The 26,414-nt window shown below is 46.9% G+C and overlaps 1 protein-coding gene across 2 annotated transcripts in view; it reads right to left on the reverse strand.

Annotated features, from left to right (window-relative positions):
• Positions 1-26,414, reverse strand: part of ZFYVE27 (zinc finger FYVE-type containing 27) — a 362,081-nt gene that overhangs the window by 128,284 nt on the left and 207,383 nt on the right. For both annotated transcript variants that reach the window (XM_086922616.1, XM_086922614.1), the window contains exon 8: positions 3,282-3,353. In XM_086922616.1, the coding sequence (XP_086778742.1) occupies positions 3,282-3,353 (72 nt within the window). The remainder of the gene's footprint in view (positions 1-3,281; positions 3,354-26,414) is intronic.

The following is a 26,414-nucleotide window of genomic DNA, read 5'->3' on the forward strand; positions in this document are numbered from 1 at the left end:
GACTTGAGCCAATGTGAGAATCTTGAATTTCTTCTTTTTGAGGAAGTAGTTGAGGGCTCAGATCTAGGATAGGACCAAGGCCCTTGTCATCTTTTGGAACCAGGAAGTTACTGTAATAGCAACCACAGCCTACTTCTGGCACAGTAACCCTCTCTATTGCTCCCTTGGCCAACAGAGCCATGACTTCTTCCTGGAACAAAGACAGATGACCCTCCGTCAGCCGATCGGAGGAAGGAGGCATGGAGGTATTGACAGTCTTGAAGGGGCGGGAGTAGCGCCTTCAGACTATCTGCAAAACCCACCTGTCCGATGTTATGGACTGCCAGTGGTGGAGGTAATGGCGGATCATGTCACCAACTGGACGCTCATGATCTAAAAGGAGAGACTAGGAGGGGTTGGAGTTTGGGAGCTGCGGATGGGGGTAGAATGGTGGCTGGACCATACTGCTGGCTACCCGACCCACGAGGCAGTGGGAACCGAGCTCTTGTCCACGCAGAAGCTGGGAAGATTGCACGGTTCAGTGGGTAGGTTAAGGTTGGTGAGGTTAAAAACCTCTTCTATGGCCAAGAAAGGAGGGACAGGCAGACTGGGGACGTAGAGCAGCCCAGAGGCCAAAGGACTTGGCCCTAGCCCGTGAGTCCATAAAGCGCTCCATTAGGAGTCTGCCTTGTCTCTGAAAAGACAGGTTTCATCGAAGGGCATGTCCATAAGGAAAGCATTGACTTCCCCGAAAAGCCAGATGTTCTCAGCCATCAGCCAAGTGAGCGATCAGAGTGCCACCATTGACGAAACAGACTGCCAAGCTAATCGGTCGTGTTGAAGCCACAGCATATAGTGAACTTCACTGCACCTCTCCTATCTGTAACCGCTTGAGAGAGAATGGCCCGGGCCTCCTTCCGGACCTGTGGCAGCACTTGTGCAACCATTTCCCACAGCGTGTGGGAAAAGTGGCCCAAATAAGCATGCACTGTACTCTGACCGCAATGCAAGGCTTGCAGAAGAAAACATTTTCTTACCCAAGCTACCCAGCCTCTTGGATTACCTGCCTGGGGGAGCGGCAGGGAATGCGCCATGTGAAGTGGAAGCTCTCTGGAGTAGGGTGTTGGGTGAGGAAATTTGGGTACCCTGTAGGAGGAGGTGGCATCAGGCAATCCTCTTCTTCACGGGGGCCCCTGTGCCGGATTTGGACCAGATCTCTAGAAGGACGTCCGTGAGGGTTTTGATGAATTGGAGTAGAGGTTCAGAAGAGGGGACGCCCGGTTGCAGCACCTCCGTCAAGATATTAGTCTTGACTGCCACTGAGAGCAACTGAAGGTCAAGAATATCAGCCGTCCTCCGCACCACCACTGCATAAAAAGTTCACTCCTCAGTAGCCATGGTAGGGGAGAAAGGATGCCTGTATCTTGAGACGTATCCAGTCCACTGGGATTACCCAGTTCCGCACACCAGTCGAAGTCTTGTTCCTACTAGCATTCTAAAGAGTCCAGTGACCCCTCCCATTCTTCCCAAATGCCTATCCATTCAGAATAAGGCTCAGGCTCCTACCTAAGACGCGGGGTCCTGTTGGCGCTGGCATCAGTCGATGAAACTCCGCTTCAGTGTCATTGGGTAAAAGAATGGGACTGCCGTCACCGGTCTTGGCGGGGCCGGTCCTGGGGAAGGTCACACTGGCGCAACCGGCGCCAGTCCGGCTCCATGACTGAATCCATGTGGCCCATCGGAGCCAGGGCTGGAGCCGTGGGCCTGGAACCAAATGGGGCCCTCTCTGACCCTGCGTGGCTCGTAGGCAAGCAGAGAGGTCAGGCCGCTCAAAAATGAGGCGCATGGCCTCAAAATTACTTGATTAGAGCGGAGAGTCACTTTGGTTCCTGGAAAAGAAAGGAGGCGCGGATTCAGCTCAGCCGCAAGTTCCGAGCAACCAGGCCTCAAGCGCCAATGTTCCTTCGTCGCATTGGCCAATGAAAGAGGAGAAGTCAAAGCACACTTTGGCTTCCTCTGTTTTTTTATGACTCTTACTTGAGTGTTGCGATGATCTGAAGTGGGACGAAGAGGAATTCGGACTCCAGGAACTGTCCTGAGACCTTCCTCTCGAGTGGGACTGTGACTTCCACAGAGTTGCATGCCAGGCCACGAGCAGCTTCAGGGACCTCTCCCCTCAAGCCTTCAGTGCCTTGGCCTGGCAGTCAGAGCACAACTTAGAGTTGTCATTGCGCTCCAAGCACCACAAACAGATGAGGTGCAGGTCTGTCATCAACATGACGCAGAGACAGGTGCCACAGGATTTAAAACCTGTATTCTTCGAAGATATTAGTCGACACACCAGAGGAGACCTAAAAAAAAAAAAAAAAAAAATAAGAACAAAACATTGCAAAAATCCTGTTCAAAACCGACAGAGGGGTAGCTCTCTTCTCGGATCTACATTGGCTGGTGCGGAAAGAAAAGAACAGACATCAGTGCGCCGAGGTGGCACCTCCATAGGTGACACGGACATCACTTCCGGCACGGATTATGTCACGCAGAGGTGACCGATGCTACCTAGCAGTACACAGGGATATTGCTCACGAAAAATCTTCCTGATCCAGTTTGATGCCTAGAGAATTCAAAGGTAAGGAGTCTGAAGCTAGATGTTTCTATCAGATAAGACTAATATGGGCCACCCAAGCCATTCTTATAGCTTTGGGCACCGGAAATAATGTGAATTGTCAAATATGTAGGCGTGTGATGGTTAGTAGCTATGTTGGTGCGGTCCGTGGCAGCACTAGCTGGGTCAATGGGTGGTGCAAGCTGTAGTGGTCTCCTGAATAGGGCACTGGCACTTATGTTTTTTACAAATGAAGCATAACACGGGATTGGGCCAGATTTGCATTGGGGTGCAAATTTTCCCTGCTCCACCCACTGTAGATGACAGTTGGAAACTCTTGCTTGCAAGGTATTTCCATTAGTGTTAGTCTGGACCTGGCACTGTCACTTAATTCCATAAAGGGTGGTAGATTCCCTTTAGAAAAAGGCCTACTTCCCGCTGGGCAGAATGTAACACCAATTTCTGTAATGAAGCTAGAGAGATGATTTACATGCTCGTCCACCGAGTTGACAAGATTAACGATACAAAATAAAGGCCATCTGAACCGCTGAGACCATCATTCATAGATTATATCTTATCCAAGCAAAAGCCTTGCATACTTGCAATATATTTTCTGAAATTTAATAGGAAAGAAAGTTTTGGTCTGCAAGTTATGAATTCATTTGACGCCCAGCTGAGTTACCAATCATTTTTGGCCCACCTCAATAGCATCCTTAAACTCCTCATCTGGCTCCGCCTCTTCCGCTTCCTCCACACTTCCGGGGGAAAGGTCCTGTGAGCAGAAAGACACAAATGACATAATCAATATGTTAGTCGTCTATGCAGAGCTTTTAATCACAATCTCGAGCTTTTTCAAATCCAGGGAGTTTCGTTGCTCTACAAGAAACGTTTCGGACGGACACTGAGAAACCCTGCCCACATTTATTGCGCAGACCATTGTTTCATGATGATGATTTAACTGTGAGGATGTGTTCGGTCTATGCTGATACCGGTTCGTGTCAAGGTATGCGTTGGTGTGAAGTGACAGCTTCATTGAGTTGGCCACATTTTGTCAACTATACGACTATCGGGCCATGTTGTGCACATGACAGCACGGTAGTCTGTAATATTGTGCACTTACATTTCTTGGGGAGTTTGGATCAATAGTGCGCTGTATTATTGTTGAAGTGCTTTTCTAATCTGGACTGTATGCAGTTCATATGCATGTGTTTAAAAAGGAGAGAGAAATAGGGACAGTAAGAGATTGAACCAGGTGTGCCTGGGCGTGTATGGAAGGATTAGGCCCCACAAGGTGTGACAATAAAAAGGCAGTCTATTAGTGAGATAATAGGCCCAAGAGGCGAGGCGCGACCTTCTCCCCACTCTGGCAGGGTCAACAAGTGTCTGTACTCAGAAAACCGCCCGCTGCCTCGCTCAGCCTGGAGGATTCATGGTTAGTGGGAGATGGTAGGACGCGGGGCTGGGGCGGTAGGTGCCCTATCATTCATTTGGCATGGTGGTCACACTCCAGGAAGGGCAGAGGTGTTAGGGTCTGAGGCGGATGCTGAAGGCCTGCATTGACCCTCACCACCCATAGGGCGGCCATGGGTAGAATGCAGGGTCTCACCTTAAAGTTACCGAGATAGCTGTTCTAGTAGAGCCTTTTGGTCTTAGCCTGACCGGGGCATGGGATCGGGTTGGGACACCTGGAGGGATGTAAAATACAAGCCCCTGGATATTTGCTGCTTGGACGTCAAGGCCTTGAGAGAAAATTGATCTGTTTGTTACACTGAGTGCGAGAGTGTGTGCAGGGCAGAGCGAGCGATGCATTGTGGTGCACGGTAATGTGTGCATGGGGGGACAGCAAGGAAGCTAGGAGGGGGACAGGAGGATTTTAAAGCGTGAGCAGGTGAAAAAGTGGATGACTGAATGAATGTCACCTATGTGGACGGTGCAAGGGGGAGAGGCAAAGAAGGCAGGAGAGCCTGTTGAAAGGAGCACGAAGGACCATTTCTCACCTACCTACCACCCTGTCACTGTTACACGGACTCACCACATACACAGATAGGTGTGCAGTCGAGTGATAGCCATTTCAAAGAGATCTGTCAGTAGCATCCTTGGGTCCTGAGACATCCGCTCTCTAGCTAAGTATTACACGTGCATCAGATTTGGTCTGTCACAGCATACTTCTGTTTAATGCTATTCGAGCGCCATAAAACGCAACTTTCCTAACACATTCCGGTGCCGACTGTGACAAATACATTCACCGCCGTGTGACCTAGGACTATTGACGTGTACGTTTGGTTTACAACTATCATTAACTTACAACTATTTTAAAACACATCAACCTTAGTAATCTTTAGGAGAAAAGACAGAAAATGGAGCACAAACGCAAGAAAGAAAAACAACAAAAAAAGCACAGAGAATAAAACTTAAGCCCTGGATTATTCCCGTTTTGATTAAAACGCAAGTAAAATGAAAACCCAATGACTGCCAACGCAGGAAACGAAAGAAGAAAGAAAACGCCGAAGAAAGTTACCCATGAGGAAAGCCTACGATTCAAACTGGAATGAATGACCGGACAATCTGCCAAAGTCGAAAAATAACTGGGGTGGTGCCAGCCAGCAGCTGATCTTGGAGACCCCACAGGGTTCTTATACCGCGGCAGAAACAAAACACAGTTGGATTCTGGGGCCTCCATCCAAGATACCAGATGGAAGGAATTCAGGCCCAGTTGAGAGTAGGAAAGTGAATACCAAGTTAGAGGGCCAGGGGTCTAGAGAGCAGCGGTAAGATCTGGGGGAATTTAGAACAGGGGATGGGTGGAATATTCGTAAATAATTCGAAACAGAAGAGGCAAACATTCAGAATGATTGAGAATAACGCATTTATCCTATTACATTCATTTGTAACGTGTCATCTTCCCGGTCAGGTTAGGTTATGAAGCTACCTGAAGAACCCTCTCCAGTGTTAGATGCACTAAAGCTGTATCACTTACTATGAAAGGTGTACAGGACACAAGCTCAATCATATGCGATTCTGTTTTCTATCTAGTGTTTTGTGTACCCACGTTTAAAATACCACAATTGTGACCATATTTTCGTGATTGCTTTTCAGAATGCACATAAAGAAAAGTGTCAATCAACTCTAATCAGGAGTAAAGAAGCTCATTAACAAAAAAACAAGCATTTGCAATACAAAAGATCTCACTTTCACAGGAGTTTAAGCTATTGTCATTTTAAAACGTCAATAGCTCAAACTCTTGTGAATGCGAGACCTATTTCACTTCAAAGAAGCGTCCGCCATTGTCTGGGGCTGCCTGAAAGTGAAAGCGGGCATTGCGAGGAAAGCACGTTGCACCTGCAGTGGATAAACCCATTAAAGAAAAGAGTGCTTATAGACTAAATAAGACATACCATTTCCCATCTGAAGTAAAAGGGCCATTCGCCTTGGGAGGTCACAAATGCAGACAAGGCGGTACCAAGGAGGTACTAACAACCCTAATAACTACTTGCAAGCCAGCGTTTACGAAGGGCAATGACAGAAGCCAGTGAAAAATATGGGCGGTAGTGGGCGGGGCTTCTCTTCTATACTCCACAACAAGTCTCGCAGAACGGCGCATGAGCGCGGACTCAGGCTCAACCTAAAAAGCAAAAGCCTGGGGGGGCTGTTGTGCTCGACAACTCTGGGGTCTCGACTGATGTATAGAGAAACCTGTGGCTCACAGGAGGTTTATTACCCCGCAATGGGCATGGTTATACATTTATATTGTTCCACCCCTTAAGCATTCTTCACCGTTTGAGGATTCGTATTGCTCCTCACAATGGTCAATTCCCATTAGGATTATACACAAATGCCTACTTTTATTGTAATCTTTAAGGAACATTTACTCTTTCAGTTCATTTTTCAATTACCATCAATCAATCAAGGAGTTTGTTAAAGCGCGACCACTCACCCGTAAGGGTCTCAAGGCGCTAGGGGTGGGGGTGGGGGGGGGTGCAGGTTCCATTCCATCAAGGAGGGGGTCTGTCGAAGAGCCAGGTTTTGAGGTTTCTTGCGAAGATGGGGAGCGATGTTGTCTGTCTGAGGTGGAGCGGAAGGGCGTTCCATGCTTTGGCCGCGAGGAAGGAGAAGGAGCGGCCTCCCGATCTAGTCTTTCTGGTGCGGGGGACCACGGCGTAGGAAAGCTGGGCTGATCGTAGGGTCCTTTGGGGTGCGTGGAATTTGAGTCGGCTGTTCAGGTATGCTGGTCCGGTGCCGTGGAGGGCCTTGTGTGCGTGGGTGAGCATCTTAAAGGTGGAGCCAGTGGAGTGTGCGCAGGTGCTGGGAGATGTGGCAGTGTTTTGGCAGGTTGAGGACCAGTCTTGCGGCGGCGTTCTGGATGTTCTGTAGCTTGCGGATGAGGTTTTTGTTTATTCCGGCGTAGAGTGCGTTGCCGTAGTCGAGTCTGCTGGTGACCAGGGCGTGAGTGACTGTCTTTCGGTGTTCGAGGGGGATCCATTTGAAGGTCTTACGAAGGAGGCGGAGGGTGTGGAAGCAGGAAGATGAGACAGAGTTGATCTGGCGGTCCATTTTGAGCTCGGGGTCCAGGATGATTTCCAGGTTGCGTGCGTGGTCTGTGGGGGTTGGCGGGTTTCCGAGGGCGGTGGGAACCAGGTGTCGCTCCAGGCGTCGGGGTTTGGGCCCATGATGAGTACTTCTGTTTTGTTGGTGTTTAGTTGAAGGCAGCTGTTTTTCATCCATTTGGCGACAGCTTCCATGCCTTCTCGAAAGTTGCGTCTGGCGGTGTTGGGCTCGTTGGATAGGGAGAGGATGAGCTGGGTGTCGTCTGCATATGACACGATGTTGAGTCCGTAGGTTCTGACGATGAGGGCAAGTGGAGCCATGTAGACGTTGAAGAGCGTCGGGCTGAGGGAGGAGCCCTGGGGGACTCCGCAGGTGATCGGTGTGGGGCCCGAGAGGAAAGGGGGGAGTCTGACCCGCTGCGTCCTGCCGGAGAGGAAGGAGCAGATCCAGTCGAGGGCCTTGTCCTGGATTCCTGCATCGTAGAGTCTGCGTATTAGGGTGGTCCAGTTTCTTTGTGGAAGCAGGTGCTGGTGTCTGTGGATGGTGGGTGTTCTGAAGGTGAAGTGGACGCAACAATGGTCGGTCCATGGGAGTTTGGTGGTGTGGCTGAAGGTGATGGAGTTTCCTGTAGTGAAGAGGGGGTCGAGGGTGTGTCCTGCTGAGTGCGTGGGCTCGGTCACGATCTGGCGGAGTCCAATGTTGTGGAGGTTGTCCAGGAGGGATGTGGTGTTGGGGTCCAGTTGATTGTCGAGGTGGAAGTTGAGGTCTCCCAGCAGGGTGTAGTTGGTGGATGCGATGGCCTGCGGGGAGATAATCAGTGCTTAATTTGTAAAATATGAAGTGCAGGTGCTGAAATGTTTTCGGAGGCCACACCCACTTTTTTCTGGCTCCACCCACTCCCTCCACTGGCTCCACCCACTTCCTCTATTAGCTCCACCCACATCTTCAAGTGGCACTGCCAAAAGTCAAATATAATATCTGATCTGAATTTCAGAACGGGAGCCTTCGTAAGGTTTTATTAGGAGGTTCCCCGTGAACCTTTTTGAAAAAGATTAAAGCAAATGTGCATTTAAAGCACAAGTTTGGAATAAATTAGCTAAAACCACTAATACATCGAAAAGGGACAATGTCAGTGCTCTGTGTGCTGATTTGGGGAAAGGACAATACTGGGAGGGTTGGGCATGCCATTTTTAACAGTCTATGATTTCAATGGTACAACGTTGACATAGCTTAAGTTATGTGACAAAATAAAACAAAATGTTGTGAAAACACTAGTCCAAACAGATAAACTTGAATGAGTCAGCCACTGTCACTTTCAGTGGCCGACAACCCTAGCGCCCACTACACACTGAATAGTTTCTAGGACTGTGTGGGTAGCAAACACGTCCTCCACACGGGCAATGAGAACATTTTACCGCCTGTGCTGACAGAGTCGGAAAGATTGAAACACTTGGAAGGTCTTAAGTGGGAAAGCATTAAAAACGGACATGGAGAGGGACTCGGGGGGGGCTGTTCACATAATGGCAGATACACGCAGTGACGTGGTCCGCCCGGGTGACATCAGGGCAAAGTGAACACATACAGGAGCGCGTGGAATGTGCTGAAGACAACATGGGGGCTGTGCCCTTTTAAACCTTGCTTGCATGCTATCAGTCTTAGCGCCGAACGAAGGTGACAGCAAGTGATCCTTATCATCCTTGGCAAGTCACTTCACCTCTCTCTGCTTTTAGGTTGTAACCAAAAGCTGCTGGTGCTGGAGTGCAGAGAGACAAGCTAAACTCCAGGAGTTAGATCGGAAAATAGACTGACTGACATCAACGTAATTCTGTTGTTCAGAATATTGCAATGATATTGATACATACGATACAATGCGTGCCATGCTGAAATGAGGGGTGCCATGGTGCTTGTGGTGATGGTGGTTTGTGAGAGGCACATTGCTGACATATTCATTGTTGTAGTCCCTAAAACACAGGAGGTATGTGGCGAGATTTGTCAGACGGCATGATTTGCCAAAGAAGGACTGGCTGCTGCGCCAGACTGGTGCGTTTTGATAAATCCAGATGGCTGTTAAATGAGAAACTAGGGTGCCACGAAGCCTGTGTGAAGCAGACACGAAGCCCTAGAATTACACAGAGAGCCCTGACATGAAACTGAAACGAGCCCGAGCCACTATTGTGGGATTAATTAGGCCCGAGGGGCCCGAGCTAAACCTCTAAGTGTCATCCGCCAGTGTGGTGCCCTCCCTGCCGAAAGTTTCATGTCTGACTCTGATATCATACATGACACAGCGCCCTTCCCCGGTGTGGGCGGCGCAGGCACCTCACTGCCACGGTCTGTGCTACTGTTGGCCCGGGTATTTTTTGATAGTGTATTGTATTGATCCATAAACGCCACGTGTGTGTGTATTATTTCTTCCTCATTAGGAAAATCACTCTTGACTCTCCCCGGCCGCACCGTGACCTTTACAGAAATGACAGGTACAGCAGTGAAATTAACTGAAAAATGTTAATGACTTTGTAGACGTTATTTTTCTGGTTAACCTTAAAATACGGGCGTTGCTGTCTGATTTTCCCATTGCGTGGCTGCTCATTAGCATTGAGCGCATCTTCGCGTCCCGACGTTTGCATCCATTTATTCGGATGCATTTGAATGGGGAGAAATTATCATTTGGAAGCCTCTTAGTCGAAAGTCCATCTGCCTTTACGTTACTGGAGAGTCAGACAAAAAACAGAGTCCATTTACAGTGCTTTCAATCTCAACATCTCATCAGGCTCACAGTATGGAGCTGAGTCGCTGCTGTGTACAAGATTTCAAACTCCCACTGCAGCCATGAAGCCCCTAGTTTTTATCCCCAATTATTTCATTCGTTCAACAATACTGTAAAACGGTGGGAATGCGTTCGAAATTACACAGCAGCAAAGCAAAAAGAGGCGCGTGCGAGGGCGCCGCCCAAGCAGAAGGGTGAGCACTGAGCAGTGAACTGCATGGCTTCTGCCAGCAACACAGAAAGAACTGCAGGGCCGACCTGGGCTAGAAAGAGCGACTGGGCACCAACGTAAAAATAGCCCCCAGTAGCGAATCATCAGATAGCTAACAAAAAAAGTGGCTCATTTGCAAATCGGGGCATTTTTTAAACTGTAAAGACACAATTTAGAAGTGTTTTGAAAGGTATGTGAGATTGCATGAAGGTGTACTTGCTGCAGGTAACTTTTATAACAATAAGGGGGAAATCACCAATAAAAAACAGCTTACCAAAGTATAAAACAGACCCACAGACAAAAAACTGTTCCCTTGCTATCATGCCAGGCTAGCCCTTCTGGCACTGCCAGATTTCCCTATGGGCCCGGCAGTGTTACTCTGCTTGAGGGCTAGATAGAAGGCTTTTCATCATTCTCATGGTGTTGAGAGAATGATGCTCAGAAGTGAAGTTTTCAACCATAAGTGGACATAAGACAACAGCTTATTGAATATTGTTTTGCTCAAATGTAACCATAACGTACTGTATAATTTTATTGAAAGACCGGATATAATAATTAAGCAGCACCACAATAAACCTCTCTCTGCTTGGCTTATGAACAGGCAGCCATAAAGCAAGGCCTCGAAAAGTCTTGCTCACAGAGAATTTGTATGCAATGCTCTGTATCAACACCTTTCACTCCGGGCACACAAACCATGGGAAAACAGCAAGTTCCTTTGCTGCATTGCGTGCGTGAAAGTTTGGAAAATTCAGGCCTATATGTCAGCCAGACGGAGAATGACTGGATATGCCAACCCACAACATAGGAAATAAGTCAGTGTGACAGGTCATTGTGTAAATAGAATAAGTCCAAAGTGTTGTTCTGTCAGTAGGGTACTTGTTACAAAGAAGAGACGTATGCTCTCTGTTCGGTGTCTGGTGGTGATGCATACGGCATAAATTGTCTGCGGAATCCCTAGTAAGATGCCAAGCTGGCCTGGCTTTGCTTACCCAGTTAGTTAGTTTACATACAAATTACAATTATTTCAATTACTGCTGCAGAGCTTAACTAAACTTTAGGGGCTCACCGTGCTTTGCTTAACTTCTATCTTCACTTCGGTCTTACCGTTATTCGTGGTGGGTTAGTCGGCAGGACACACTGCTGCTAGGCGCTTAGCTAGCACTGCTCCTGGCTGCTAGTGCACTGTCTCACTGGCTTACTGGACTGCTCACGCTCCGTGGTACTTCTGCGTGTCGTGCTGCCTGCTTGCTACCAGGCCGCAGTCTGCAGTGCTGCCAGACCGTCCTGACTCTCCTGACCAGAGGTCGTTGTTGGTGGTTGCGTCGGGCCGGGGCCACACCGGGGACCTGGCTAACTTAATGTGCACTGACTGCAGTGACTCGTGGTGCCGTGGGCCGGCCGTCCGACCGTGGCGTGGGGAGCTGCCGCCCGATTTGTCGAATGCACTGCAGTGAACTAAACTGCGCAGTTTATGCTGGGCAACTGGTGGCAGCCTGCCAAGTGGAAAAAGATCTGCGCGCTACCGCGTTCACAGCCCCTGCCTACCGGCCCTTCCCCCATCAGAACCTCAGCCCGCCCAAATACACTTTACCTATACTGCACCAAAGCGAACAGAGGATCACAGCATTGCCAGTATTGCCAGCGGGTCTTAGCGGCTTACCCGTTTTCCAACCAGGCGCGACCATCACCTCTCGGCGCACCCGCTCCGCGGGTGCCCCATCGCCTGCATCGAGGAGGGAACCACATCTGCTGTTGGAAGGAGCACTGAAGCGGTAAGGAGAAAGCGGAACCGGGCGTGTGGCTGCAGCGGGGCTGCGAGCGTGCGGGGACTTCAATTCCCAGAAGTCCCTGCTAGACCGACGGAGAGCTTCCGGTCCGCTCTCCCTGCTGGCCCGCCCTCCTGAGGCTTCAAAACAACATCACACTCCCGCAGCGCGGGACGCAGCCCGGGCTAAGACTGGGCAAAGACAGGGCCGTTTTAGGCCTTTAGAGACCGTTCTAAGACCGGACCGGGCCATTTCTCTTGGTTGTATCTTTTTGAGTCTCTGCAGCTAGCATACTTGAATTTTTTATATATTTATTGCAATATCCTTTCCCCACAATGTCCTCACGCGAAACTCCGAGCAAGGCAACCAAGACCTCCAAAAAAGCTACAGGCACCCTAGACGACTTTATCACCAGGACCAGCCTCTCCATTGATAATGAAATAACTAAACTCCAGCACAAAGTATCAACTGAACTCGAATGTGCTAGGAGGCTTTCAACTGAACTTGCGCTTAGGAAAAAATCCTCCCTAGGCAGCATTGCTACCTCCAAAACTCCTGAACGCATTTCTGGTCCAAAACCAATGATAGCCCTAGCCGAGGTGCACTGGATAGTAGAGGAATCAATTCCTCCTATCATTCACGAACCCCATGGGCCTTCGGCTAGGGCCGAGTTAGGAAGCCCATTACAGTTGACTCTCTCAAAGGAGAGTGTTGAGGTCCTTCCAGATGGGGCGTCCTATAAGTCACCAGTAGAGATGATACCTAACATAAGCCCATCATCTACCTGTCGGCTGCCAGTTGAAACAGAGTCTATCAAAAATAAATCACCCGCCAAAGCACCATCAAAGCATAAAAGAAAGCGCAAACATCTAACCGCTTTCGCTAGGAAAAAAGCTAAAGTAGCACTTAGTCATAACATCAAGGGTGGAACTCCAAACATGCCTACTGTAACATCTGAGATCTCTGTACACGATGTAGCACCAGTAAATGCAGACAATACTAACAACAGAATAGATGAACAAATCTCCATTGCTATGTCTGATCATCTAGGTAGTGAGGGGCAAAGAGTCTCCTGTGATATGGTAGAACAAGATGGTGGAAGGGAAGAATTTTTAAAACTAGTGTGGGAGACGCTTAAGAGACTACTCAAACCATTAGAAACTAGGTTAACTGGTATTGAGAACCAGCTTCTCGAAGTTGAGAAAAGTGTTATCACTCTTTCAAGCATAAGCCTCAACTGTACTGAAGCGCCTAGAGTCACCCAGCAAGCTCCAGTCCCCGTCCCGGTTACATCAAAAAAACTCACATATTAGTCTATTGGATGTGCAGCAAAAAAAGGTGGGGATAGCAAGTAATACAAATGCTAATCAATCAACTAGCACTAAAACCCAATCGAATCCAACCCCCTCAACTTCCACAGCTGTAAATACTACTAGCAAATCCATGCAGAAAAATCAGGTCCATACCAACACTTCCCTACCACAAATTCCTTCTTCTTCCCACTCTTCCAACCAGAGTGCATTAGCCTCAAACAAACTTCAACCCAATCCCCCTGCTTACCCCTACATTACTTCCGCAGGCATCCAATCTTTGCCTGACAAATCCTTTGCAAATACCACCCATAAGCCAAACCACCAGTTTAACCACACTCGCAATAATTTTAGAGGAGGGTACATAGATCTGCCACCAGACGCTAGTACATTTGTAGCTGTCCTCACAGGGGTGCCAGAACTGGATAGTCAATACGAAGAAAATTTTCAATCGCTAAAAAATAAAGTGATTTTTTGGCTAAATAAATATAAACCCATTCCCAACCAGATGAAAAGTAAGATCCTTATGGTTAGGAGGGTACCATGGGTAGGGCCAACGGCAAAAACAATCACGGGCGATTGTATTGTCATATCCTTTGAAGAACCCCAGAGTGCTGAACAAATCTGCAATTGGAAATCGTACGGTGTGAATCCCCCTATTGAAGCCAGACCCCTATCATTCTTCTATCCTCCACCAAGACCCATCCATCACGGCCCCAAGTGGAACCCTGTCAACCAGTATTATGACAGTGCTCCAAACTTGGCTAGACATGGTGATTACAATATGTGGTCTGGTGCTCCAAACTTAGCTAGACATGGTGATTATAATATGTGGTCTGGCATTCCCACCTTTAATAGATTTAGTTGCCTAGATGCTGTGGATTGACTTGCCACTATGCCTGATTGTATCTATGAATTATATGACACCTTCTGTAGATTGGGCAAAGGCAATTCCAAACCTAAAAATGTCCTACAATTGCACGATGATGACCAGACTAATAGGAATATGCTGCACAGGACTATCCCAGATCCCCAGAAAACTGAATCACTTTACAAAGCTGGAAATGTACGCTGTTGCACAGCTGAGGGTGGTCGGGATGGGAGATTAATTACTGTAGTTAGAGAAAAAGCAAAGGTTGCAGAGAAAGATATAACAAATCTGCAGGTAGGCAACCTGCCTAATCAGTGTGTAGTCAATTCCCCCCCTGTCAATCAGAGCACTGATCCTTGCCTACTCATTCTATCATGGAACATCGCAGGTGTCTGTAAGAACCTAAAAGACCCTGAGTGGGCAAACTATATTGACACCTGTGACATTTGTCTACTACAAGAAACTTGGGCTATAGAAGTTCCTCACCGGGTAGGATACAAAACTTATGGTATCAAGGCAGCTCAGTCTGACAGAGGAAGACCATCAGGGGGTCTATTAATTTGGCTAAAAATCACCCTGGTCATGCAGGTTGAAATTGTTGATACAGGCTCTCCGGATATTTTAGCCCTAAGGGTCACTCCATCGTGTGGCGACGAATGGTACATCGTCAATGTTTATAACAGACCGACCAGTCACTCCAAGGTGTCAACAACACTTGAAGCCCTGGATCTCCTATTGAAAAATGTAATTGGAGACACCCCGGTCATCTTGGGAGGAGACTTAAATTGCAACTTTGAACCTGTCCTGGGCATCTCTGATGTGTTCGAAGATGAGGACATAGCGTACAACATCCCCCAGCTCGAAACCACCAAATCTGTTAAATATTCCACATTGGCCAGCCAACTACTAAGACTTACCGCAGACCACGGCCTTAGAGCAGGCAATGGCCGTCTCCCATCGGACCTGCAAAAACAACCAACCTTCTCTAAAGCTAAAAGCAATTTAGATTTTATACTTGTTTCTCTTAGAATCTGGCACTTTATGATTGATTTGAAAGTAGTAAGCAGGGGGGAAAGTGATCACTACCCCTTGGAACTTTACATCAACAAGAGTATGGCTAGTGACACCATTTTAATTACAACTGAATCCACCCATGTCAGCCTATGCGAGGACGTCCACATAAACAACAACAGACGTGCAGTAAGATGGCCACGTGTTTTGGCGGATGGTAATGCCTTAGCGCTGGTTTATTCTCTTTTTGAACAAACATTTGCACATATAGCTGACTACGCCTTCTTACCTGAACACTTTGAACATTTTATCGATCTACACAAAGTCTTCTTTTCCGAACTAAAAACGCATCTATCAAAAATGCCGAGAAAGAAGCAGCAAAACCCAAGAGTGGCCAACCACGGAAAGTTATGGTATGACCACTCGTGTAGAACTGCTAAATCAAACTTATTGCTTGCCATTAAAAACAAGTCAAAAGAAGAAGTAAAATTTGCAAGGGTGGAATACAAACGCACATTAGAAACATCCAAAAAACTTTGGGAGGAATCAATCTGGGCCGAAATGCTAACCGCTGCAAAAACCAATGACAATGTTGGCTTCTGGAGGCTAGTGGCTAACGGGGGGCATGCTGGGAGAGCTGTGAAAGATGTATTCCTGGATGAGATGACCTGGGTAACTCACTTTACAAATCTTTACAAGCAATAGGATAGTGACAGCCAATGGAGCTTAAGGTCCCCCCCCCCCCTATTGAACCCCTCAACTTCACATTGGAAGAGACAGTAAGGGCGATCAACGAACTTAAAAACTCTAAAGCCCCTGGTCCGGACAAAATACCGGGGGATCTTTACAAACACGAAGTTGACGTCTGGGCCCCCTATGTGAACCGCTTGTTCAACGCCTTATCCTCAAATTGCAACTTTCCAGACAGCTGGCGGGCAGCGGAGGTTGTGCTAATATTTAAAAAGGGGGATAGACTGATACCCTCCAATTACAGACCAATTAGTCTGATGGACACGCTCCAAAAATTATACGCCAAACACCTGCTATTCAGAATCAACGATTGGCTTGAAGTTTCGAATATAATTTCCAAATTCCAAGCTGGTTTCAGGAGTAAGACCAGCACAACAAACCAAATTTTTCGATTTTGCTGTTTGATTTGGAAATATGTGCAGCTGAAAAAAGGTCACCTGTATGTAGCCTTCGTTGACCTGAGGGCTGCATTCGATTTAGTCCCACGCAGTTTACTTTGGAAAACCTTGCAAGAAATTGGTTTACCGGGATGCCTCCTAGCCCAAATAGTTGAGCTGCATGCTGATAATTTCGCAAACATTAGGTGGGGCCCAAATGGCGAGTTGACACGTAACATTCCTATTGAACGTGGGGTTCGCCAGGGATGTGTCCTGGCCCCTACCCTGTTCTCTTTGTTTATTAATGATGTCCCTGATTATTTAAATGCTTGTGTTAATGATTCGCCACAGCTCAATGGTGTAAGGGTGCCTGCGCTGCTCTTTGCAGACGATACTATACTCATATCCCAAACAAAAAAGGGCCTCCAGGCACTCCTTAACTCCTTCAGCTGCTACTGCCAGACAAAGGGCTTGGAAATCAATGCAAACAAAACAAAATGCATGTCATTAAATCCCAGTATGCCAGACAGAGGGTTTTTGACCCTGAACAGCCAAAAACTAGATACTGTGGATAACTTTTCCTATTTGGGTGTTGTACTCGATTCCAAGCAAAGCTGGAAACCCCAAATCGAGAAAAGTAAGATAACATACGCCCAAAATGTCAAACCAATTTTATGCAAAATGAATTCTAGTACAAGCAAAAGTGTAACCCCGGTTTTAGAACTTTTTAAATTTAAAATACAATCTGCTGTGCTATATGGAGCAGAGATATGGGGCCCATGGGCAAAGAATAGCTTTCAAATTTTGGACAATAAATTCATGCGGGCTTCTGTAAGGGTTCCTATTAGTACACCCCTTTTACCCCTCCAACTTGACCTAAACTTTAGGAGAACAGATTATCTAGTTATCTTAAGGCCATTATTATTCTGGGTTAGGCTTTGGACTACCCCTGAGTTGATAGATTATAGAAATGGCCTGCAAGAATTGATGTCGCTTGATTCTTTTAACTCCATCCATTGGCTAGTGCACATTAAAAAATGGCTTACACTCTTGGGCCTATATTCAATGTGGGAGACTCCAGACAAAATGCCTACCTTTTCCAAACTAGTAGTTAAGCGAGCCTTCTGGACCCACATAAGTGGGAAGCTAGTGGATGGAATTAGTGTTGGTTCCGCAGTCCAGGCTTTCTTATCATTTAAGGACGAGTTCTGTTTCGAACCATTCCTGGACGAGATTGAGCCACCCATTGCAAAAACCCTTTTCCTAAAGTTCAGATATGGGATACTTATGCTGAATTACAACACTGAAAGATGGGCACAAAAAAGATTGGGAGCCTTGACTGTTAAAACCGAGTGTTGCCCTATGTGCTCCAATGACTGTTCTGAGAATGAGGTTCACATGTTTTTTGTTTGCAGCGCATACATGAAACCTAGAAAGAAATGGCTGAAACCAATGTGTAACCTTCTGGGAACTAGGTCCTGTTCAATAGCCTTTAGGATCATGAAAAGTAATTCAGCCCAGTTCATTGTATTTAGTATAAGTAAATTTCTATATTCTGCTTACATAATCCGTAAAAAACAAGGACACTGCCTTTGAGTTGGAAAAGTGTATATGTTTACTTAACCCTTACATTTGTAATATTTTTTAACATAACTTTTAAAAATTTCTTGAAATGAAATATACTGCGTGATTGTCCCTAAAAAAAAATGAATTGTAAAAACTATTCTTTGCCCGTACAACACTTTCTTGAATATTGTTATATTAATGTTTGATTTTTATGTATGTATGCGACTTTTATGGCCAAATTGGCCGAAATAAAGTAATAAATAAATAAATTTGGGCGCGTTCTGAACTTCCGCGGCCCGCCCACCCACTGGCAAACTCAAACAGAAACTGTCAACAAGTCTGTTGCGTCCGCCACAATGAAACGAAACTTGGGTTACTTGGCTGCGGCTGCCTGGTTTATATCAATATCAGTACTTATAAATTATAATACTAATATTCGTCGACTCTTAGCCTGGGCAGGGGCAGCTAGTGCTACTACTACCTAACCTACCTCACCTCACGTGCAGATGAAAAGTGAGTTGCGGGCGGCCAGTACTGGTTGCGGCGGAGGGGGAGGTGGGGGCGGGGGGGGGGGGACTCGGGCACTCAGTCCACTCGCGCTAGCAACTAACTCGAGTCACACTCGCAAAACCGAAAACACTGCACCCTGGCCTGACGTGACGCCGGTGATCGGTGATGACAGACACTCACACACTGTGACTGCTATGACATGAAAAAACACGCTGCGGCCGGGGCCGCAGATAGTACAAGAGAATAAAAGGTATATACCAATACCATATATTTATTTTTACAAAACCTATTCATCCTTTGGGTGTGCGCACAGTAGACCCGGCCCTGACATTTAAGTGCCGGTGCTAAGCACCGGAAAGCACCGGCACAAATTAAGCACTGGAGATAATGTCCGTGATGGAGTTGGCGAAAGGGTCCGCGGGGTCCAGGGGGTCGGTAGATGAGGGTTCCTCGGAGGGCGGCGGTGGGGCTGGCCAGTATCTTGAAGTGAAGGTGTTCCATCAGTTTTGTGGACTCGTCAGGGAGTGTGCTCAGGCGAAGGCTGGATTTGTGGACGATGGCGATTCCTCCTCCTGGGTGGATGGGGCGGTCCTTCCTGGAGATCTTGTATCCTTGGGGGATGGCGATGGCGATGTCCGGTCCCGAGGTGGTGTTGGTCCAGGTTTCGGTGAAGAATGCTACGTCTGGGGTGGTGCTGTCGAGGAGGTCCCAGATTTCTGTTGCGTGTTTGTGGAGGGATCGGACGTTGAGAAGGATGCATTGCAGGGTCTTCGGTTCGGTTGTGTTCTTGTGGGCGGTTTGTGCTGGATCCGTGTTCTTGGCGGTGCTGCAGGTGTGCCGGCAGCGGTGACAGCTGAAGGGTCCATGGGTGTCGGCTGGTGATGCTAGCTTGCAATTGTTGTTGCAGCCTGGGTTGAGTGCGTGGAGTGCTGCTGGGTCGAAGCGTTGGCGAGCGGAGGTCCAGGGTTCCTGGTGCTGGTTGCGGACGGGCGCAGACGTGCTTGCCTTTGACGCGCCTTCGGTGCACCAGCGGCGCGCCCGCAGCCCGCGGCCGCTGTGGGCTGCGGGCGCGCCGCTGAGTAAGCCTTTGGGACCTTTTAAGTGTTTAGCCATGCAACACATTATCAGACTAGCCAATGTGTCACAAAAAACAAAATAATTATATGAAAACGGTCTGATAATTATCAACTAACTTCCGGAGTGGAGGCTGAAAGGACGCTTCAGGTTGTCAAACCATAGGATCATGAGGGTTAAGACTCGCTGGAGGAGAAAGGGGATGGGGAGCTCTGATATGGATGGCGGTGGATGACTTCCAGTATGTACTGGTGAATAAGCCAGAAAGCGGAAAGGAATATATAATATATTTGACTGCATTGCTTCATACAAGTCTTCCTTATTAAAACAACCAGTGCGTTCGTAATGAGAAACGCTAAAAGGTAGATATTGGCACACTGGCAAATGACAATGTCGTTTATTTATGTGTTTGTTTTTAAAACATAAATAAAAAGGCATTGTCACTTACAATGCAAATAGCTTAAACTCTCGCAAATGCGAGACCTATTGCATTGCAAATGCTTGTTTCTATTGACTTGATAGGAATTGTATGTAATGGAATGTGGACTATTGGCCCCATTACAGCTGGACTCTGACCGATTTCACTACAGATATTGCTCAATTGAAGTATTGTATTCACTATGCATGCATTGATTTGTTGTTTAATTTCTAAATTTTCAAAAAGTATTTTCCAATATGTGTGAATTGAAATATACACATCTGTTATGTTAGAGACAATGCAATCTATTGAACGGATAGAATTCTAGTGATTGGGTACAGGTGGCTGTTCCTGCAAGAGAACAATGAGAGGACGTGGTTGTGGAGTTGTGTTGTGTGATGATTACTTTGAAGAAACACACACAGTCATTTTGTGCTTCTCAGTAAGGCCCAGACAGGCCAGCTGCACCAGGACACAGGCGCGTGGTCTGAGGAAGGTGACTGAGAAAAAATCAGGGACTCTGTACTCGGAAGTGTGTAGCGGACCAGCTAAAAGGAAATGCTGTGCGCATAATCTGCTCTAACCTTCCTCTGGGCACAGTCACATTCCTTTAATAGCTTTACTCTAAGGCAAAGCAAGGAGAGCGTGTTTTGTTTGGCAAGTCTTCGGCAGTGGGGCACCTCTCAAGTAAAAGGCCGAACACATTAAAAGACTGGCGGCCAATTAGTGGAAACAAGAGCATGTGACAACTCGTGCTGAGCCCGTGACTCACGTGACATCATCACAGGAAAACAACACGTGTTGGTCATGTGGAAATCCAAGATGAGCTAGACACCGAAAGAACGTCTGTCTTTATAAATGTAGAAAACGACAATAGTGGGATAGCAGACACAAAGGAACAGTGAGTGATAGTAGATGCCTCTTTTGTCTGAATTTAGAAAGAGGATGTAAAACGGCAGAAGGAATAAGTATCACAACGCACGGTGTGGCACGGTTTAAAGCGCAACATTGCATTTGTGGTGAGCCACGCATAAAGATAGCTGCTGCTATTCACACAAGCTGTAGCTCAGTGACTAACGAGGAGGAAGAGGGAGAAGGGAAGGGGTTGTGAGAGCAGAGAGCAGAGGGTGGAGGATCATGGAAATGAAAGTAATGTGCGTACTGTAAGGGTGCCCGCGAGCGATGTGCTTAATGAGCCATGGCGGAAAGCCAGATGGCACCTGTGCGCGTAACCACAAGCTTTAGGCCACAAGCAAAAGCATGTGGTTGAATTTATAAAGCCCACTTACTAAATGTCTCGCCAGTTCAGCGCATGCGCTGGCTCAGGCGAGACCTATTGAAGGAAAAGGGTGCTCGAAAGGTCATGAGTATATAAGGTTAAAATAGATACATGACTCCTTAAAAGAGCTAGTAAGTGCCATCACCCAGCATGCACTGTAGTGGAAGTGTGCCTCACTCCCTAACTTCTTTCTTCCAGTACGAGCTGAGAGAATATCAGAACACAGCAGGTTTTTTTACCTTATTTTTGACGAAATTTCAACGGAATTCTTGTTTTTGTTGTCGCTTTTGTTTGAGGCTATTAGCTCCTGAGAAGCATTTTCCCTTCTTTTTTCCTACATTTTTCGAGGGGACCTTTTTAAAAAAGTGAAGGCCCTCTCCGTTGACAACGATACACAAAAGAAACTCGAGAATTCTATGATGCTGAAGCAAAATATTTAAAAAGAATGGTTTTTGCACCCTTAAAACTATTAATTTAAATGTTATTTAAATATCAAATGAATTAACTGCTGTACTGTTAATGTACTGACATTTGACTAACTGAACTTAATTAATTCAATATGCTTTTTGAGAATGGAACACACAGCCCTGCCAAGTACCATGCATCAAGTGTTAGACTAATGTATTTTCTTGTGGTGATCCGCATCACCGCACTAAAATGCAAAATCGCGCAGTTCAGAGCCCTCTGAAGTCACTGACAACTTTGGCTGGAGACAGGAGCATCGCTATTAGCGCGCTCATTTGGCAGCCGCAGTGTATCTGACAGAGTGCACTGCTGTGCGGTGGCATTCATTTGACAAGTCATCATGTGACTGCAACATTAAGTGTGTCCTTTGATTGCTGAGAGACAGAACTGAAGTCACAAATAGTGGGCAGGCCGCCCAACGGCGCGACTAGCGGGTGGCAGTTATGCTTATAAGTTTAGTTTGGCACAGGCAGCCCGCCTCGGCCTTCCTCGCACCGCTCTCTGTGCTTTCCATCATGCATATGCTGCCCCGCGACCGCCAAGCTGCTGCTGGGGACTCAACATTGCTTGGCTTACAGTTACTGACACTTAGGTCTGTAATATCCCACCTTAGTAAAAATAAATAATTTTAGAGTGTCAGCCTGAGCCTAGCTCCTTGCTCTCCTCAGGGACAGGTGGGCAGCGATCCGCTCAGCTGACACATGATGCAACGGTATTCAACTTACCGCGGGCTGGTGGTGAGGGTTGACCATGCAGAATATGCAGACAATATAGCCTTCATCTATTTACTTATCTCACCGACACCAAGGGCCCAGGCCGCTGAAGCTCGGTGGCATTGCCGTCTTTTAAGCTATCAGCGGTGGGAGGCAGGGGCGTAACTCAGGCCCACGCAGCCCCCGCGGTGCGGGGGGCCTCTAGCTCCAAGGGGCCCCCTCAGCACTGCACTGTGGCCAGAGAGCTCCTGGTTGAGCCCGGAGGGGGGTCCTCTAAGTACCGTGCAGGGAGGCCCCCTCACTTTTTGTTACGCCAGTGGTGGGAGGGCACTGGGGGCATGGGGCTGGGGGTATTTCTCAAGCAGCGCAAGACACAGGACTGCAGCCAGTTGCTGTTGCGGCTTCATGTTCTATCCTGAACAAAGCTTCTCTGCTCTCCGAGCAGCAGTTGGGTTTAGCTGCACTTAAATGACAACAAGCACATAAAAGTCCAGTTGTAAATCAAGCTAGAATGATTTATCACTGCTCTCCTCTGTGCAGCACTCTGCTCAGCTGACACAGGGACCGACTGCCGGAGATTTGTCACGGCCATGGCTCACATTCACTCAGGTCTCATTCTTAATTTATTTAATTTGAAGCTGATCATGCGTCAGCCTGCTAACATGAAAGTACTATTTCTTTCTATCAGTGCATGTTAAAACTATTATATAATTTTGGCTAGTGAAACTTTGGCTCAAGCTGGGGTACATGTGAAAGGAGAAAGCCTCACAATCCCAGAGGTTTTAAAATACACATAAATAAAAGTGAGCATACTTTAAAAACCATGCCTCATATCTCAAAATATGGTACACTGATTACTTTTACCACGTAATATGATGACTTATGGGAGCGAAACTAAAGTGCTGCTTAAGATGTTGGCTACACTTAGTTCGCATCCTTCCAGTTTTGGTGCTTTGCAGCAGTTTAAAAACCTTCTTAGAGTTTCTTGTTGCTCAAATGAGTACGATTTCTGAGGTTTATACGTTTTCCTCATCTTCATTGCTTAATTTTGCTCGCAAGAAAGAGTCATTCATAGTCGTTCAATGTCACTCATAATTACACGTAAATTATGAAAATGTCACACATAGCAATATGAAACCGTGGCAGCTATGAACACAGTGTTTTACTAAGACAAAAATGTAAGCAATGCTTGCATTGCTGCACCGTTTTGTGCACTGAAATTTGAAAACCAATTAATCTAATCAATTTAAATGTCTTCCTCGAAAATATTTAATATCCCACCTTGCACTGAAAAACCTATATCCTTTTAATGCTTTCTTATGAATTATGATTCAAACAATGTACTGTTCTATTTGCACTTTATATACAGTATGGACATGGCCGGACTGGGAACCAAAACCAGACCATGCAAAGTTGGCCGGTTGGTTGGGGGTACGGCCGAGCAGTTTGCCAGGGCCAGTTTCGGACGATTTTGTTACAGGGGCTGATATTGCAGCTATGCTGCAAAACTGGTCCGGTAAACACGGCCCCCCACGGGTCCAAAAGCAGCCCCCACCCGGACGGCCCACCGGGGAAACACCCTGCGCCGGCTACAGCCAGTACGGCCCTTCGTATGGAACTCAAGAAAGAACTTGTGCTGGCTGTGATCAAAACTGTTAAACACACAAAATGATGGACGGAATGTTATACATTGGCAAAACATTCCCCCCCAGTCACAGATCTGGGTTTAATCCATCGTTATTTTGCTCACCAAGCCACCCCAGTTCAGACATGGCCATATGCAAATCAGTCTTGACCCTGTGCCTCATGGGAACAGTCCAGCCTGAACTGCCAAGCCATGTCTTCCTTGGACCGGAATCAAGCATCCTAGGACCGGTTTCTGGCTATCAGCCGTCTTCAGCCAGGATAGCTTGACTCCAGTGGCCTAGTGAGCAAGAGACCCATGTCTGGGCACACCCTTCCCACATAGGGTGAACAGCAAAACACACAAAATGATGGACAGAATGTTGCACAATTGCAAAACATTCACCCCCAGTCACAGATCTGGGTTTAATCCATCCTTATTTTGCTCACCAAGCTCACCAAGCCACCCCAGTTCAGACATGGCCATATTCAAATCAGTCTTGACCCTGTGCCCATGGGAACAGTCCAGCCTGAACTGCCAAGCCATGTATTCCCTGGACCGGAATCAAGCACCCTAGGACCGGTTTCTGGCTGTCAGCTGTCTTCAGCCAGGATAGCTTGACTCCAATGGCCTAGTGAGCAAGGGACCCACATTTGGGAAAACCCTTACCACATAGGGAGGACCTGGCTTGGCAGTTCGGGCTGGACTGTTGCCATGGGGCACAGGGTCAAGACTGATTTGCATATGTCTGGGTTTAAACTGGAATGGCATGGTGAGCAAAAAAACGATGGATTTAGGCCCAGATCTCTGTACTGGGGTGAATGTATGACATTGTTCTGCATTCTGTCCATCACCTGTTTTTTGCATTTGTCACCCCGAGTGAGAAGGTATGATCAGACGTGCGTCCCGTGCTCTCCATGCCACTGGAATCAAGCTATCCAGGCTGATGAGGGCTGAAAGCCCGAAACCGGTCCTTGGATGCTTGTTTCCAGTCCAGGGAGGACCTGGCTTGGCAGTTCGGGCTGGACTGTTCCCATGGGGCACAGGGTCAAGACTGATTTGCATATGGCTGGGTTCAAACTGGAATGGCATGGTGAGCAAAAAAACGATGGATTTAGGCCCAGATCTCTGTACTGGGGTGAATGTATGACATTGTTCTGCATTTTGTCCATCACCTGTTATTTTTTGCATTTGTCACCCCGAGTGAGACGGGTATGCTTAGACATACTCAGTGCAGTGTGGCACGCGCTTGCCTGGCCGTCGTGTAGCGAGGGCCCAAACTGCTCTATTCCACTGGAATCAAGCTATCCAGGCTGATGAGGGCTGAAAGCCCGAAACCGGTCCTTGGATGCTTGTTTCCAATCCAGGGAGGACCTGGCTTGGCAGTTCGGGCTGAACTGTTCCCATGGGCCACAGGGTCAAGACTGATTTGCCTATGGCTGGGTTCAAACTGGACTGGCATGGTGAGCAAAAAAAACGATGGATTTAGGCCCAGATCTCTGTACTGGGGTGAATGTATGACATTGTTCTGCATTCTGTCCATCACCTGTTGTTTTTTGCATGTGATCAAAACTGTGACTGGTTGAAATGCATTGGCCTTTTTGCTACGTGTTGTGTTTGCATAAAGAATTAAAATTTGGAACTTGAACTGCCGGCGTTCCGCCTTTTTTCTCTTAACACCTATTAGACTTTTTCATAGTGGTTTTTACAGGCAGTGTGAGCTCAGAGGAATGCACCATCAACTGCTGTGTGTCAAAGAGGGAAACAAACGGACCAGAGTGACACTGCACATATAATATAGCTTGAGAGAGCACACATAGCGATCAACTGTGTAACATAGGCTTATATTACCATCGAATGGTTCGAGTGCCAAAACAAACCACAAGGCCGACCTTTAAAATGGCAATATAGACCTACATTATGATTTATTAAATCGATTTCAATACTCTTTAGAAAGATTTAGAGCATCTGAGCGCCATCAGTTTATAATTCATTGTTTACCTTAAACTGCAGCTATGTCGGTCATTGATTTATAAATGTGTGCTTTTGTTGAGAACAGTGTGCTAATATTTATAATGCAACATTGTGTATTATTATCAATCAAATTTTAAACAGCTAAGCACATAGGAAAGAAATTAAAAACACATTCTAAAATGTGCTTATCTTTTGTAGTACCCCCACACAATAAAATGGACAAGATTCCATTAAAGAGGGAACACTTAAAGTGTAAGCAATCTCAACCTCAAGTTAAAGACCGATTCATAATAGAATCCCACAAATTCTTTTTGATTTTTTTCTCTTTCTCGAGCCATATAAGGGGAGGGAGCCAAACAATTTTTAGTAATAATATCCTTATTAGTGTTTTATCAATATTCAGTACTTCACCCCAGCCAACCCTTTTGGTCCTGTAAAGGACTTTATGAGAGTTTAGCCTGATCTTCTGTGCATCCTTTGCCATAAAATGAATATAGTATTCCACGGGCAGTATTTTCACGAAGGGGATATCCTATGAACATAAAGAAATCCTCACTGGTAATGTATACCCAGTGAAATGTGGACATTATGCCAGTGTTCTC

This window comes from Lissotriton vulgaris, chromosome 5 (assembly GCF_964263255.1).
Source record: "Lissotriton vulgaris chromosome 5, aLisVul1.2, whole genome shotgun sequence".
Taxonomy (NCBI): domain Eukaryota; kingdom Metazoa; phylum Chordata; class Amphibia; order Caudata; family Salamandridae; genus Lissotriton; species Lissotriton vulgaris.